At 38.1% G+C, this 17,105-nt stretch overlaps 1 protein-coding gene across 1 annotated transcript; it reads right to left on the minus strand.

The window, feature by feature from the left end:
• Window positions 1-6,031: 6,031 nt before the first annotated feature.
• Window positions 6,032-16,192, minus strand: LOC113648480 (phospholipid phosphatase 3-like). Its single transcript, XM_027155684.2, has 6 exons — window positions 15,882-16,192; window positions 10,242-10,399; window positions 8,393-8,673; window positions 7,810-7,867; window positions 7,508-7,684; window positions 6,032-6,982 (listed from the first exon to the last, which is right to left on the minus strand). Exons 1-6 carry the CDS (start codon window positions 16,000-16,002, stop codon window positions 6,863-6,865), a joined length of 915 nt encoding a protein of 304 aa, XP_027011485.2. The 5' UTR covers window positions 16,003-16,192; the 3' UTR covers window positions 6,032-6,862.
• Window positions 16,193-17,105: the final 913 nt, after the last annotated feature.

Genomic DNA, 17,105 nt, shown 5'->3' on the forward strand with positions numbered 1-17,105 from the left:
TTCTCAGAGTGCATGCGATCCAACACTGGCTCCTTTCTGCATGTCTAATCCACATTTATATTCCTGACTAACATTAAATCTCTTTTTGAGATCTGACAATGTTACTGTGTTTTGTAAACATGGAGCTCATGGAGCTTGGAGGTCAAATGATTCAGACCACATTCATGTTCTTGTATAAATAAGCTCTAGTGTTGTCATTAAACAAGACATTCCTCTTACTTCCCCAGAGAGCTGAGCTCATATTTACCACACATCTTGACCCAAGGTCTACATCGTAGATTTTACTCTTATTATGCACCCCAGATTATTAATCTTACTTTTACAGCATTTGCCAGACATCCTATTCCAGAGTGACTTACATTGATTGCATACAACTGAGCAGTTGATTGTCAAGGGACCAGCAGGGGCATCTTGGTGGTCCTGCTATTTAAACTCACAACCTTCTAATTAGTAGTCACTGATAGAAGTCACTGTGGTGGTGTACTGTATCTAACTTATTAATAATAAGTCTTCCATGAATAAAATCAAGAACAGCTGTTTGCTGTGTGTTTTCTTAATGCACTAATATTAACGCATTAACAATGACCAATGAATTTGAATGCATCTAATTTAAAGATTACATTTATTATATATATATATATATATTCAGTCATCTTCAGAGACTGTTTGTAATCCTGGTCAAGGCTGGTGGTCTGGTGACCTTGAGCTGGTGACCAGGAACACCATTCAGACCTAGGGTTGTATTTAGAGTTCTGTTTTTGGACAATGGTAGGAGACCCAGATGGAAACCCACTCATACACAGTTAGAACTTATAAACAGACAGTTACTCAAACATGAAGCAGGGATCTTTGGATTTTGCTTAAAACTGTACTGAATACATTTGGAAGGGGAGCACGGTGGCTTAGTGGTTAGCACGTTTGCCTCACACCTCCAGGGTTGGGGGTTCGATTCACGCCTCTGCCTTGTGTGTGTGTAGTTTGCATGTTCTCCCCGTGCCTCAGGGGTTTCCTCCGGGTACTCCGGTTTCCTCCCCCAGTCCAAAGACATGCATGGTAGGTTGATTGGCATCTCTGGAAAATTGTCTGTAGTGTGTGTGTGAGTGAATGAGAGTGTGTGTGCCCTGTGACGGGTTGGCACTCCATCCAGAGTGTATCCATGTGTTCTAGGCTGATTACCATCTCTAAATTGTCTGTAGTATGCGATTGTGCCCTGTAAGGGATTGGGATGTCCAGGGTGTCCAGGGTGTCCCCTGCCTTGTGACTTGAGTCTACATGCTCTACAGTATGTTCCCCTATGACCCTTTGTGGGTTAAATGCTACAAAAAAAATAAATAAATGTTTGACTGGATAGAAGTGAAATTATGATTATAATTACAGCTGGAGATCTGTTTAGCTGCAAGGTTTAATCTCCATTGCTGAAAATCTAGGAAAGGAGTGCAATAGTTACTAAGAACAAGTTTAATACAATCAGGTCACACAGTGTTTACCAGAGAGCTTTAAATTGAACAGGCCATGATCATGTTTTCATGGGTATTTTTCAGCACATTCTGGCAGTCAAGAACTGGAAGTCTTCAGGCTTTACTTCTGTCACACTCCATTCATAATGCTGCCAGACTGGGACATTCTTGGCCAGCAGACAAGGTGAAAGCTGTGAGTGGGGAGTCTTTTACTCCAGAAGAGTGTAATGAATCAGACATAGTGATTTGCTGAAATTCTGGTACAAATGGAATGGGCTTACAGTATCCACCCAGTCCATTGGGACAAAGCTAGAAATTGAAGCTTGGAGAAACAACCATCTGTTTTGTTGACTGTGAGGGGCATTAAGTCATTTGGTTTTCAGTTTTGTTTTTATTAAATAAAAAAATTAAACCATTAATTTCTTCAGGAATTCATTTTATTCCGGTTGAGGGTGGTGCTGGATCTGGAACCTGTCCTAGAAAAATTGGGCACAAGGAAGGAAGCCATTCTAAATGTGACACTGGTCCAGAGTAGGATACTTTAACTTAATTTGACATAGTTATTTATTTATTAAGTGCCTATTTAGAGTCACCAGTCAACAATAATAGATTGTTTCTCAAAGTAGACAATGTGAATGTCCACACAGACATCAGCATGGTGTCAGGATCTGAACAGGTATCATGAGTCCATTGTCTATTGCAATACTCTGCATTGATTAGGACAAGAGTTCTTAAACTTTCTGCATTCAGGGATCTTTTCAAGTGTACAAAAATTTCCACAGACTACTGTATAGACTACAATATGTTGAATGAGAGATGTTTATTATATCATATATCGTATATTATATCATATATCGTATATTATATTATATTATATACACATATTAAAAAAAATACTGAAGTTTTTCATTGTGACTTTTTTTTTACGTTGTCATCTCACATCATGGGTAAAAAATTCTGACACGATTTTATCTTCGTTTCATTTTTTTTTTTTTTTTTTTTTTACAAAAACCTGCAATTTTCAGTGTTTCATTTTTCAATTTTCATCATTTTACTCAAAGAATCAAAATTGCCAAAACATTTGTAAAACCTTCGTCTAAGTTTCTGACCGGTTCTTCCATACAACTTTACTAAAACATTCAGGCCGATTGCACGATTGACTTTAAGCATGAGTTTTGTCAGCTTTGTTATTCTGCACTACACAGGAACCTCAAAGGCCGATTTCTGATCTGGTTTCTAAGCACATATCAAAATATGTTGCCCGTTTCATCTCAAACCGCATTTCCCGACACATGGTTTGAATTGTCCCGGTGACAGAAGGGTCGCCACATGATGGGGTTTGTTTTTGTGTCCAGTCAGCAATATTTCGCTGCTGGTCTGCATCCCCTGGGAGCTTCTCTGTAACATGTGGAGGTCATTTGTGCAAATTCCTCACTGGAAGCAAAACAGAAGAAGCAAAACAGAAAATGAGGAGCGTCGGAGGAGTATGGATTTACTGTTTCTCTGGGTGTGGGTCTGCAGTATGATTTCCTTGCACAGACCCGGTGTTATGATAGAGAAGGAGATGTTTTTGTCTACATTCCTGTACTTTTATTTCTACAGGAAGAGTTATAGATTTTAGCGTAGAAACTCAAGACAAAGATTCTAAGCATAGTAATGCTGTTTCTGGGTTTGAGTCTAGAGTTTAAGTGTGTCAATTGTTGAGTCTTTTCTTCTCAGCCTTTATTCTTTCGAGAAGCATTGAAATCTGGAATGTTACCCCGAAATCATTTATTGTGGTTAGCAAGGAACGTATGTGTAACGTCACACTGGTTAAAACCCAGACATGTTTGGTAAACACTTTTCCATGTTAGTGTTTTGTCTGCTTGTAATGCAAATCGAGCCTTAGCATCTGTAAGAAATTTAACAAGCAACAGTATTAAAAGGGGGGGGGGGGGGACTAAATGAAGAGCAGGCTGACTGAAGAGCTGTGTACAAAACTTTCTCACAAACAGTGATTCATAGACGCACAAGATAAACATTTTGTTATGTCTTTGAACTCGGAGGAAGTCCAAAAAAACTAAAGAAACAGAGTGTGGAAGAATGCAGGGTTGATTCTTAAGCCCCCATGTCCAGTGTTTGGGGGTTAGTGGGGGGTTGGTTTGTTGAGGAGGGGGGTAAATTAAGGTAAGTTGGATGTATGAGAAAGTAAGTTGTGAGTTTACCACATGAAGGGCATTCCATGGTCTGGGGCCAGTTAAAATACCACACGAGTAAAAAGCACTTCGGATCAGACTGCGATTTTCCGGAGAAACCCACTTCCTTTTAGAATTCCTGTCTACTGCATCAAACAAGTGACCAAAATGGCCCAAAAAAGAAATGTTTTTCTCCGGTGGGTGTCTGAAGTGCATAATGAGAATGATTTGTAGGTCTAGAGCTCTACTATAAGAAAGAATACCAAAGTTCAAGTCCAAGCGTACACTCACCCTTCACTTTATTAGGAACACCTACACCTTTACACCTGCACGTTCCTGCAATTATCATTGCATTTTCTCACTGCTGTACAGTTGTTTATGTCAGATATGCTGGTTAGGAATTTCAGAAACTGTTTATCTACAGGGAATTTCACACAAAACCATTTTTTCTACAAAAAACAAACGAAAAACATCCAAATGATTCCTTATTCCTTAGGAGAAACTGCACTGAAGAGGTTGAAGCGAGAGAGAGAGATCAGTGAAACATGACTTGATTTGGTTTGGACTGGCAGGAAGGATGTAGTAAAATCAAACGCTCTTTACAACCGCGGCGAGCAGGAAAGCATAACAAATGCCCTACAAGAGCAGATGATCAATTCACTCTAAGAATTTGATGCTCCAGTGGACACAGCTTCACATAATCTGGACAGATTTAAATAAAACCAGATATCCTTCTTCTAATATTTAATTGCTCAGAATTTGGATTATTTTTATCCTTTTGTTACTATTGAGACATTACTGGAAGAATTCTATATGGAGTGTTTTTTTTTTAAAAACAATTTAAAAACACTGGCATAAGTGTACCAAACTTCTTTACATAAAATGCCTCAAAAATAATAGAATGATTATGAGTACTGAGTCCAAAGGAAAAAGAAAACCACAAGGATTAATATCCTTGGACAAACTCATGATTATACTTCAACGTTATGATTATACACAAGTGGTTGTGTGGGTTTAATTTAAAAAAAATATATATAAGTAAAAAGTTTGTACCACAAAAGCAGTAGTTTCAGAAGTAGTACAGTCTGGATCATACAACATTCTGGCACTTATGACCGAGTTGTCATATACTGTAATACATTTAAATTGTGTCAACAAACCTGACATTAGACACTGTTTCTACATAGACAAGACACAAAGGAGAGCAGAGGTCTAAAGAAATACCTGTATACCAAAAAAGTACAATGATAGTGTTTTGTTTAGTATTTAAACATTTAATATTTAATGAATTAACAGTAAATGAATGAGTTTAAAAATCAGATTTTTACTTAATGCATTTTTATTCAAAGTGGTATCACAACATGTTTCCACAGTCTTTATGATTACATAAAAATATATTTCATTTAAAAAAAAGAAAAAAGTATTGTAGGTTCCCAGCCACGAAAGTTTCACTGAGACACATTTATAGTGGTCTCTTACACTTACGGATTTATATACATCATTCAGTACATACATGGAGTAAAAGAATACTGGCTTTAAAAGGAAAATAATACAGGAAGTGTGTTTCTTTGTTTAGGGATTCATCTTAAACCAGCAGATTGAAACCCCGCTCACGTGACACGTCACACACCTCAGTGGCAGATGAACACTGTTAAAGGAATAATACACTCAGGAAAAAGAGGCACTGGTGGTGATGATGGTGGGGCAGATATGGCAAAAATATGGTGGTGGTGGTGGTGGTGGATATGGTGGTAGTGATGGTGGATATGGTCGTGGCAGTGGCGGTGATAAACACCCAGTATGAAAGAGATCTGAACCCAAGCCCTTGATATTCATATTCATTACCAAAGCTCTGAAAAGCAGCTGGTATGCTTCATATGATGTGCTTCAGACAATAAAGTCGGCCTAATCCTATCCGATACCAAAATAATCCTGGTCAGTATCAGTCTGATGAATCCGTCCAGTACCATTACCTAATCTCACTGAAAGCCCTGAACCGCAAGTTGTTGTTTTTTTTGTTTTTTTTTCCAACTTAATATATCTCATTATATTTATACTCATTTATGCAGCTGAAGGTTAAGGGTCTTGCTCAAGGGCCCAGCAGTGGAATCTTGGTGGTCCTGAAATTTGAACTCATGACCTTCTGAACCTAAGGTCAACGTCTTAACCGCAACCCTTAATTTGTTTCGTCTTGGCCCAATGTCTCAAGAGCAAACAATGCAAATAATCGCACTAGGAACTCCATTATAAAACTGGCTAACACTGCGTGTTTGTTTTAGGAGATGCTTTTCTGTTCATGAGTGGTGTAAAAAGAGATGATTTAAGTTATTGTATCCTTCCTGTCAGTCAGACAATTGTGTTCACTCACAGAAATACTGCTTACTGAGTGTTTTTTTTTTCCCTTCTCCACACCATTCTCTAGTGTGGGGTCTAGAGATAGTTATCTGTGAAAATTCCAGCAGATCGGCAGTTTCTGAAAGATGAACCAGTTTGTCTGGCACTAATAACAATATACCATAGTCATTGAATTCACTTTTACCCCAAGTTTGATCTAAAGAAGCTTTTGACTCACACTTACATGAATTTACACACTGAGCTGCTGCCTCATGGTCCCTTGATTAAATATGGGCTTCCTTATAAATTGTCCAGTCAGTATATTAAATAATAATAATGATAGCTTTAACAAGTATCAAGATACGTCACGATATCTACATAACGCCTCGGTTATTTTCTACAACATGCTGTTCAGGGCTTATAAGTACCAGATCAAGGTATTTTCTAATTCACTGAACATTCAAGTGTAGTTAGACATGAGGTTTGAATAGTGTGCTACATTCACAAATCTTATTCACAGTCCACCGTGTAGCGAGTCGATAAAAAAAAATAAAAATCCTTCCCCTTGGCTAGGAATTTGTTTCAGGTTAAATGACCATGTCTTCTCAGAAATAGCTTTTCCTTTCCGTTTTAGTTTCCATTCAAGATTGAAGAGATAAACAAGTAGCTCCTTCTTCTTAGTGTTGCGGCTCTGGAATGGTTTCTCAGCTTTAACAGCTAGCGTTTACATTTTTTTTTTTAAACATGCAGCCGATTTTTGCCACGTTAATATTCACATGTGGTTTACATCAGTCCAGTGTAGGCCAGTGTGCTGGGGAGTGAAGCCACCTCTAGCTCAGTGACCAGTCCAGTCCGTGTGGACGCCCGGACACCTCTGCATGTCCCCGGCTGTTAGAGTCATGCTAAAGTGAGGTGGTTGTTTCGTTCCACAGTTGGGAGAAGCTCTTTCTTTATAGGGGTTGGTGGAAGGGATGAACCTCTGTCCTTTGACCTGAAGAGGTCAGACACATAGAAAGCCTGGGAGGAAAAAATTAAAGAACAAATATTTTTATTATTATAGCTACTCGGAGGAACAGAAAAGATTTACAGCTAATGCCGGACCAAAGATTTACAGACAACAGACATTCTCTCTGTGGAGGTCACGGAAGAGCTTCCGCTGCCTGAAGACCAACATGGAAAGAACAAAGATGAGCAGAATGTTCGAACCCTTAACCACGTGACTAGAGCTTGGACTGTTCTAAACAACACTGATTCTTCAAGCAGAATATTTTACACAAAATATAAACACACTAATTTCACACATCTGCACTTTAAAGAATCAAGTAAAAATAACTGTACATCTTTTTTGACTAATATTAACTCAAAGTACACTTTATTTATTTATTTATTTTTACAATACTCTAGCTTTAATTTGAAGAAGAAGAAGAAATGTTTCTGTTGTTATTTGAAAGATAGAAATTCTTATCAATATCAATAGAAAGTCCTCACAATGTTAATAAGACTGTTTTGAGAATGTGTGTGTGTGTGTGTGTGTGTCCTTACAACGCAGTAGGCCACCAGGGCTCCTTGCACAAAACCAGCCAGCACATCAGTGGGATGGTGCTTGTGGTCAGAAACCCGTGATAAACCAGTGTAGAAGGCCATCATGAGGAGCGTGAACTGCACCAGAGGTCGTAGCAGCCTCGCTCCTTCCCAGGTAAACCTCGACTGCAGGTAGAGCTACACAAACAGACATCGGACTGGAGTTAGTACACAACAACAACAACAACAACAACAACATTTTTGTTTCTGTTAACAACTGTAACAATTAAAATTTTAAATTTTAATAGATTTGAGATACTTACAGCTAAATAAAGCATGGTGTACATGGAGAAAGAAGCATGGCCTGAGAAAAAGGACTTCCTGTGGGGGGGGGGAGAGAGAGAGAGAATGCTTTGTCAATACCGCAATATGGATGAACAGAAAAGGTATATAGTGGACGTGTGCATGTAGAGAGAGGGAGACAAACATTGTACAATAGCTATTTTGTCTCTCTGAGAGAGCATCAGATCTTTAAAGCTTAGAACAATTCTTATAATGCTAACAGCTGCACTTTTGCACATCCATCAGTTTGCTTAAAGGCATTAGCCTAGATAATACAGCTAATACAGCTCAACATGATAATATCCTTATGTAACTGCAAATACAGTGACAAGACACGATGGATACTAGAAAGACAATAATGCAGCATGTTTACATTTACAGTTATGTGCTTTATTGCTGGAGTCAAAATTGCAAAAAGAAAAGAAAGACAGGTTTTGTTAGACAAACCTGGATATAAACTCTGACACAAATTCAGCATAGATTTATCGGTTGTAATTTATTATGTTAGTTTTCCTATACCTAACTGAAAAGTGAACCAAATATATGAGATGCACATGAACATACCTGGCCTCTTGAACCCTGCTGTCCTCTCCGGTGCACATGTACTCGGTGATGTATCCCATCGAGCAGTTAATCTTGGAGAAATCCGGCTTGCACACGTCCAGAAAGTGAGGACGCAGACGACCCACTGACACCTTGGCGATGTCGGTGAAGGACTGGCTGATGGCACAGCCAAAGAGGAAAACCCCGACCTGTTTGTAGAGGGCTGAGATGTAGGGGTTCCTGACGAATGCGTTGGAGCCCTCGTGGAGGAAGTGGATCCGATAGCTCTCGCCTATCGTGATCTACATATGGGGGGAAAGTCAAAGTGAAGGGGTAAAAGGGTTACGTTTCATGTTTCAATTCTCAGTGAACCTATAGGCTATGTACAATCTCAATACTCCAGGATCTGCTGGAGAACTTTTGGTCACAGAAATTAAATCTGCGTCTGCAAAGTCCATAAAAGGAAATGCTTACAGAATGGAAAGCCGAAATGACTACCGAAGTGCACGGAAATCCAGTCATGGATAAAACTTATACAATCACAGAAATAATTCAGAACTGAACTGAGGTATAACCGAGATTACATCCTTTGGGAAAACTATTATCTATTATACTGTAATACGTGTGAATTTATAGCTTGCATTTACTTCAGTGTAACCAAATGCAGTAACTCCTTTGAAGCTTTGTGTACATTTACACACACTCAGGAGCACGTGTTGAATACGAATGTTTGTATTGTGTAAATGTAAATGAGGCCTAATGTAAAAAGCCACTGCATTTACACATTCAGTATTTAAACTGAGGTAAAATAAAGGGGAGAAATCTGGCAGAAGCTTACTGCTTGACCGGACTTAATAAAAACAGCAAAACAGGCAAAACCGTACTTTTTCCTCAGCTGTAATTATTAAAACAATAAAACTGACAGCGTACATCTTTCTGACCCTATTCCTGAGCTGTAATTATGCTGTGTGTTTTGCTAACATTAATCTCCAGAAGTATATCTGGAATTTTAGACATTTGTGTTACCAAAGATGAAAACATCATTTTCTTCACTTATATATAATTCAAACCATATGTCTCGGCTCGGCTCGGCTCTCCCTCCCCCCCCCGGTCGAGTCTCTGCTAAGCTGAGAAGCGTGTGCGAGGGAGAATAGGGGGATGTGGCTGGTTTTAATAAAGAGAATCGCTGAGCTAGCTGCTGAATCTCACGCTGATGGTATGCTGTTTGGTTTCCAGTCTGACGTCTGGGGCCTCTTAGAGTACTAGCGCTGGTCTGGGATCGGTTTCACTTTGACGAAGGCTGTAATACAATCCTGCATCAGACCTATTCCAAGGAAACACCTGGACTATACGAGTCCGGGCTCTGCGCCGTCTGAAAATTCCTCAGACAAGTGAACTTACCGTCCACCGCAATGCACTCACTCTGTTCTAGGAAATGAAAATGTCTTTTCAGAAAAACAGGACAGTTTCGAGAAAGAAAAAAAAAAAATACTCTGAGAGACTGCTGAAGGTTTCTCGTCTATCTATCTATCTATCTATCTATCTATCTATCTATCTATCTATCTATCTATCTATCTATCTATCTATTATTATTATTAAGTGTATTGAAGGATGTTTTCTATTGTAAGCAGCATTCAACAACATTCCTGAGACTTTTAGGGTAAAGTCCCTTTGTTTTTCACTCAATTTTCAGATCACCAACTTCCTCAGGGTTCAATAACATTTAATTAAAATTCTTTTAATTCAGTTGTAAGTTGCTATGAAGAAAACAAATGCTCCAAATGAGTACATTTACTTTACAGAAATGTGAACATTTGGATCCAAAGCCTATCCTGGTATGGGAACCCTCCCTCACACCCAATAAACGTACCGAGAGGATGACGATGAGTGTGCCCACAGCCGATAAAACCCCATCACTGATGGTCTCTCCATCTTTGGCTGGGTAGTTTATAGAGTCATCGCCACAGTAGAAGCCACGGTGGTACGGCCGCACGGCGCTGGATTCGATGATCAGGAACGGCAGACCGGCTAATGAAACAGAGGAGATAATTGCTAAGTTAATTACCTGGAGATAATTTGCCTGACGTTTACCATATCTGCTAGGTTATATATGAAAATACACACTTACTGGCCAATTTACAAATTAAAATTCAATTCAAATAAATCGCAGACAATCGTACACAATACATACAGTAAAACAGCTTTAAAAAAATAGTGTCAAACTTATAATATAACTAATTTAAAATAAAAAAATAAATGAATCCATACAAAAAAATCTGCTGGAATTTTCATTAACTGACTCTATACTTATTATTATCCCTGAGAGTGGACACATTTTGTTAAAGAAACAGGTTAAAAAGAAAATATGTTCAGATTGACAAGAAGGGTAACTCAAATCATCACTCTTTACGTCAGTCGTCAACAGAAAAGCATCTCCATGCTCAGAGTTATACAGTGTTAAAATAGAGTGTTTAAAAATTGGTTCTCATTTTCATTAAGTTTGAACCTTTTACTGTATAAACCCTCTCTTTTTTAGTGTCTTACTCTAAACCCTGTTCCCACAGCTGGTTTTCTATCAGCTCTGCACTGGTCTACGTTCATTAGTGCGGGAAATGATCGCAGGAGCGTTAAATAGTCTCCGAGTGTTTACGGCAGGCTGCGTTTATTGTGAAATTGAACTCTCTTTCGAAATCACGAGCAGATCGTAAATCAGCAGGTCTGAAGCTATAAAAGTTAAACATGCTGATGGGAACTTTGATAAGGATCCAAAGTAGATAACTGAGAAAACCAAACAATACAAAAAAAAAAAAAAACCCACCAAAAATCTCTCCCTTTTTTTCTCTCTATCAGCCACGTTGCCTGTCTTCAGGCTTAAAAACAAATTTGTAATCAGCACAAATCAAAGCTTCTCAAAGCTATTGCAAAACTCTTAGAAAAATTAGTTCTTATGAACAAACGAACAAATAGACTAACCAAAAAAAAAAAAAACATTCCATGTAAACAGTGTAGAAATATTTTGATTTACAAAACATTGCTTATGTTTTAGGACAAATTTCACTCATTTTTAAGCTTAAAAACAATTTAAAAAGGTTAAAAACAACCAGGGGTTAATAAGGTGTTCATTGGAATGTAAAAGAAAATCTGTAAAGATAGAACAAAGACAAAATATTAAAGATTACTTTAATTATATTCTGAAGTGATTTAGTCTATATACCGATATTTTCCTGTACTGTGGACAGTGTGTGTGTAAAGAACATTTGATATTATCTTTTCAAATACACAAAGCGAATGAAGAAGTTCATGCTCTAACCAATCAGTGACCTTTAGGTTTCCACACACGTGTGAAATACTTCAGTAAATACCAGGCGCTGGTTCACATTGAGACTAATCGCACCACCCTGGCACAGCTTTACCTGCACACAGATGGATATAATTCTGAATGCTGCTTGAAATAAACATGGGTTACATTACTCTGGACTCAGATCTTAGCTTTTCTCCAAATGAGAAACCTGAGGTAAATTAAACTGCATTCTTTGCAAGAATTCTGCTTTACATCCGCACGCAAGTTTTTATCCCTGTACGGTGAAGTCGTCATTAGGCGTACCTATTCTACTACTGGTTACCATGGTGATAATGCTTATCGGTGGGTGGAGCAACTCGTTTTACAGTTTTCTTGCGGCTAAAATAAAATAATTGATTGGGGTTGATGTCTTGAAATGTAGCCCATCCACAATAAATTCAAAAATTGTCCAAAACTTATTTATTGATGATGGTGAGCCTCCATGTGCCTGGTTGATGTTGTATAAAGAACATGATATGGTCTGAAGCGGTAATGTTATGTATAAAAGCTTTCGGGTGAGACAGATATCCGGTCGTTGTCACCTGGAGGTTATTAATAATCAATGTGAGTGTGTATTTGCTCTGATGAGCAGACTTGACCAGGTTTAGTAATAGTAATCTGCCTCAGCTGTGTGGTGTGAACTCGAGCATACTCAGCACAGCAGCCTACAAAGCTGATTAGCAGTGTTTAAACCTGTGCAGAAACATGTGCAGCCTTTATAAAAAGCCACACACAGCTCATGGTGAACTCAATAAAATAAATACATGCAGCCATTTTGAAGTTTCAACAGCAAGAACATCCAGTGGAGTGGAAATGGGCTTCGATGAGTGTAAACAAATGATTTTAATCTCCACAAGTCCGATCTAAAATGAGTCAGGAGTAAACACGACTCTGTAGATAACCTTGCAGAGAATTTTAGTAGTTGAAGATAAAATATTAGCTGCTTATGAACAAGCACTTGGGGCATCTCCTAGTGCAGAAATGGGTATGATATCACCATTTACTCAGCACAAACATCTGTGTGGAAAAAAAAAATCTTTTATTTACTTTATTACTTTACTTTATGCCCCTATTATTCTAAGGAAAAGCAGCAATGATTATGAAACACTACAGAAAGTCCCAAGTGTAGGGAAGTTTAGACCTCATAGTCTTGTGATGACAAGAGAAAACGTCAGCTAACTGGACCAACTTAATACCTAGATTTCTTTCATAGCTGTATGTTTGAAAGGAAAGAAACAGAGAGCTTTTTAAATGAATAAAATCATAAAATGCATGAAATTAAATGAAATTCTGTTTAAATAATAAGGGATGAAAAAAAGAAATTTTCCAGACAATTATAAAATTATTTGATGATTGAAAGAACTGTCTCATCTGTTTGTCCTGCTGTGTGTGTGTGTGTGTGTGTGTGTGCGTGTATGTGGACGAGTATAATCACCCCAGCATTTCCGCCATGTGGTTACTCCTCTCTGACCACATCAGCGGCTGAAACACGGTCTACTTATAATCAGGTAATCACTGAGGGCAGCTAAAAGCCACCGAGGCCACAACATGGCTAGCCAACAAAACAAACATGTAGTAAACAAAGAACACATGCAATGTGTATATCTTCACTATAGCTCTGCTAAATCAGGACATGGTTTCCTGGAGAATCTCAACTCACCTCCCTGTGATTCATCAGTTAACTAACTTCCTGGCTGTTAAGAGATAAGATAAAGAGTGAACGCAGCCAAAAGTAAAGGATGCTGAAATGAGCTGCAAACTAACAGCATCTGCTTACTGCATCCAGAGCACAAAAATGTAACACCAAATTCCAGTTAGCGGGCGAGAAAGTGGCCACAGGAATGTGTCGGATATATAAAAACCTATAAAAACAACAAAATGTCAAGTCCCACCTTTTCCTTCCTCCTCTACCTTTAAATCACATTCTCTGTCCTGGGTTTGAACCTAAAACAACAGCTCTATAAGCGGCTCACGGACCCAAACGTGAGGAATTCTTCTTCTTAGCAGAAATCCTTCTCTCCTCTAAAACAATGAAGTCAAACAATGAGGTGATTGTTACAGAAATGTAAAAAAAAAAAAAGGAATAAATCTCGCATGGATCTTAAAACAAACCTCAATAGTGTCATTACAGCTTGACGGTCAGTTTTAGCGTATGATCCGGTGTACCCTTACCTCACTGTTCACATTATACTAATTAAGATGCATTTCTGGTTATTACCATCGTTTTCTTTTTCCCCTTTTTTACCCTATCGGGTTCCTTCTTACTCTCGATTCTCGTGTCTTTTGTGTCTGGTTGGGACTCCGATTAAAAACCTATGGTAGGATTTCACTCCTACATCTCAAGTCAAGTCAAGTCAAGAAGCTTTTATTGTCATTACACCATATATAGCTGTTGCAGTACACAGTGAAATGAGACAACGGTTCTCCAGGATCAGGGTGCTACATAAAACAAAGACAGGGCTAAGGACATGTAAGTAGTCTTAGCCACATAAAGTGCAACCTGGTGCAAACAGTGCAGGACAAGACAAACAAGACAGTGCAGGACAAAGGACAGTGTAAACATAAAGTTACAAGACAATACAAAAAGTACAAAAAATACAATACACAAAAGACAATAAACAGTAAACACAAACAGCGCCGACCGACCGGTGTCTATACTGTGTGTGATTACTGAATGTTCAAACAATATTTCATGCAGTAACATTAGAATGAACACAGTTTCTTAGCAGCAGGTCCTTGGGATAATATATAGAAATGTGCAAAAAACAGCAAATGACTGAAATATTGTATAGTATGTGCGAAATGGCTGAGATATTGTACAATATGAGCAAAAACGGCTGAAATGTTGGAAAGTTTGTGCAAAACAGCAGAAAAGTGTCCAAAACAGCATGTAAACAGTTTGATGGATTGTAATCTGAATCAATACTCTAGATAAATCATGCTTTTTTTTAAAAGACAAGGTTAAAATACCATAGAAATAAACATCTTCCGCCATCCGTGATGTTTGTCCTGGTTTTCTTCCTGTGGTGATACTTGTGAAATATCAGATCACTTTACATGACTGAACTAATACCTCTATGTAAACACCCTTATTCCAACATACCCACAATTCCCAGCTGACTTCTGGATGCAAGATCAGGAATCATCCTTGTCCAGACCGAAGCAGCTTTACTTTCTATCCCATATATTTAAAAAAAGAAATCGAATGAAATCTCATCACGATAAAAACGTCAAGATTACCAGTGATGCTCCTGTATCTCCTTCAGCACATAAGATAACGACACGTACCGTGCACTAAAGTTACGCAATCTTCTGAAATCTTCTGATGAAAACTATATAAGGAACTGAATTAGTCCAGAAGTCTGAATTCTGGTTTGTAGACAGAATACGTTTAGGTAAATCTTTTGTATTATTCTAAATATTGTTTCTTGTTTACTTGACTACAATAAATAAATAAATAAATAAACAAACACACACAATTATTGCACACATTTTGATCGCTCCGTTCGATTTTTATTATAATTCTATAATGATGAATGATTAAACAGATATTTATTATGCAATTTAAAAACAATGCTTTGCTTCCAGTCAGCTTTAGCTCACAGGATTACGATTTAAACGGGTGACTTGTGCTCAGAAAATATGTTTTTCCGATATTGTCCATTGATGGTTACAAAATAATGAACTTTGGAAAATTGAGGTTGAGATGGAGATGAATGCCAGCCATTTACAGCATAGCTAAGGAAGAAAGAAAAGTAGAGGAGAGGAGAGGAAGAGGAGAGGAAGAGGAGAAGAGAGGGAGAAAAAGGAGAGCAGAGCAGAGGAGAGGAGAGAAAAGGAGAGAAAATGGGAGAGAAAAGTTGAGAAAAGTAAAGGAGAGGAGAGAAAAGGCGAGGAGAGAAAAGAAAAGGAGAGGAGAGAAAAGTAGAGGAGAGGAGAGAAAAAGAGAGAAAAGGAGGAGAGGAGAGAAAAGGAGAGGAGAGAAAAGGAGAGGAGTGAAAAGTAGAGGAGAGAAAAAGAGAGAAAAGGAGGAGAGGAGAGAAAAGGAGAGGAGAGTAGAGGAGGAGAGGAGAGGAGAGGAGAGGAGAGAAAAGGAGAGGAGAGTAGAAGAGGAGAGGAGAGGAGAGGAGAGAAAAGGAGAGGAGAGTAGAAGAGAGGAGAAACACTCACCCATGAAGAGGCAGAAGAGATCTAGGAAGACGAGGACTTTCCTCCGGCTGGTGTCTTTCCCCTCACCGCTGGGGTTCCTGCTCTCAGAAGCCATCACTTTCTCACACAGTAACCGCTGCATGGACACAAACTGTTTCTTCCTTTATACAGAAATAGGCTTCACTCTGCCCCAAAACACGCGGAGACTGAATAGTGACTGCACACAAACTGTACGAAGCGGTTTAAAGTTAGAACAGCAGCTACAACAAAGACCTTTACTGATTCTCTGAGTTTCAGCGGTTTCACACAGCTTTACTTTACTCTCCCTCAATGAATGACCACGCCCACTATAAAGTGACACGCCCAGTGTCGATATAGCACCGCCCACATTACGTGCTCATCCAGCCAAGCGTGTAGGACGACGACTACTACTACTACTACTACTACTATTACTACTACTACTACTACTAATAATAATAATAATAATAATAATAATAATAATAATAATAATAATAATAATAATAATAATAATAATAATAATTTTATACTACGTACTTTCTGATCTTTTTAATTTCACTCCAGGTCCATTTATGTGCCTGAAATAGATTTTTTATTAACATCATTATCCACGTTTCCATTTGAGGAACCTATTAAAGGCACAAAGGAAACATGGGAAAGTTTACTACAGTTCAGTACGAGTTGTTCTGAGAGTAAACAAAATAATAACAGCAATAATTCATATATAAATCTGGAGATATCTTTTTATTATTTTATTTATATATGATATCGGTGACTTTTGTGCTGTATTATGTTGCCTCGTATCGTGTGTGTTTGTTTGTGTGTGTGTGTGTGTGTGTGTGTGTGTGTGTGTGTGTATGTACTGTAAGTGTGCGTATATGTATGTATGTGTGTGTGTGTGTGTGTGTTTGTGTGTGTAAATGCAACAAAAAGCTCACGAGAGATCAATAAATGTTTAAAATGTATTCATTGTAAGAACACGAGTCATTTTTTCATGAATAAATCAATGTTTTGAAAAATAGTTAACATACAAGTACTCTTTCTTTCTTTCTTTCTTTCTTTCCTTAATTATCACATGGAATGAATCAGCATATCATAAAAAAATACATCAGATAAAAATACACAAACAGCAATCTTAATTAAATCCAAAATAGTATTATTATAAATAAAGAAATATTGAATGTTTAGTAGATCTTCATCAGCTGTGTGTTAATTGAGATGGCGAGC

This window comes from Tachysurus fulvidraco, chromosome 1 (genome assembly GCF_022655615.1).
Source record: "Tachysurus fulvidraco isolate hzauxx_2018 chromosome 1, HZAU_PFXX_2.0, whole genome shotgun sequence".
In the NCBI taxonomy this organism is placed as follows: Eukaryota; Metazoa; Chordata; class Actinopteri; order Siluriformes; family Bagridae; genus Tachysurus; species Tachysurus fulvidraco.

Excerpts from the sequence above, each read along its gene's own strand:
- LOC113648480 (XM_027155684.2), bottom strand. The coding sequence starts at position 16,002 with ATGCAGCGGTTACTGTGTGAGAAAGTGATGGCTTCTGAGAGCAGGAAC. Across the intron at positions 7,868-8,392 it reads AGCAGGGTTCAAGAGGCCAG|GAAGTCCTTTTTCTCAGGCC; the intron begins GTATGTTCATGT and ends CCCCCCCCACAG. Across the intron at positions 7,685-7,809 it reads ACACCATGCTTTATTTAGCT|CTCTACCTGCAGTCGAGGTT; the intron begins GTAAGTATCTCA and ends CTGTTTGTGTAG.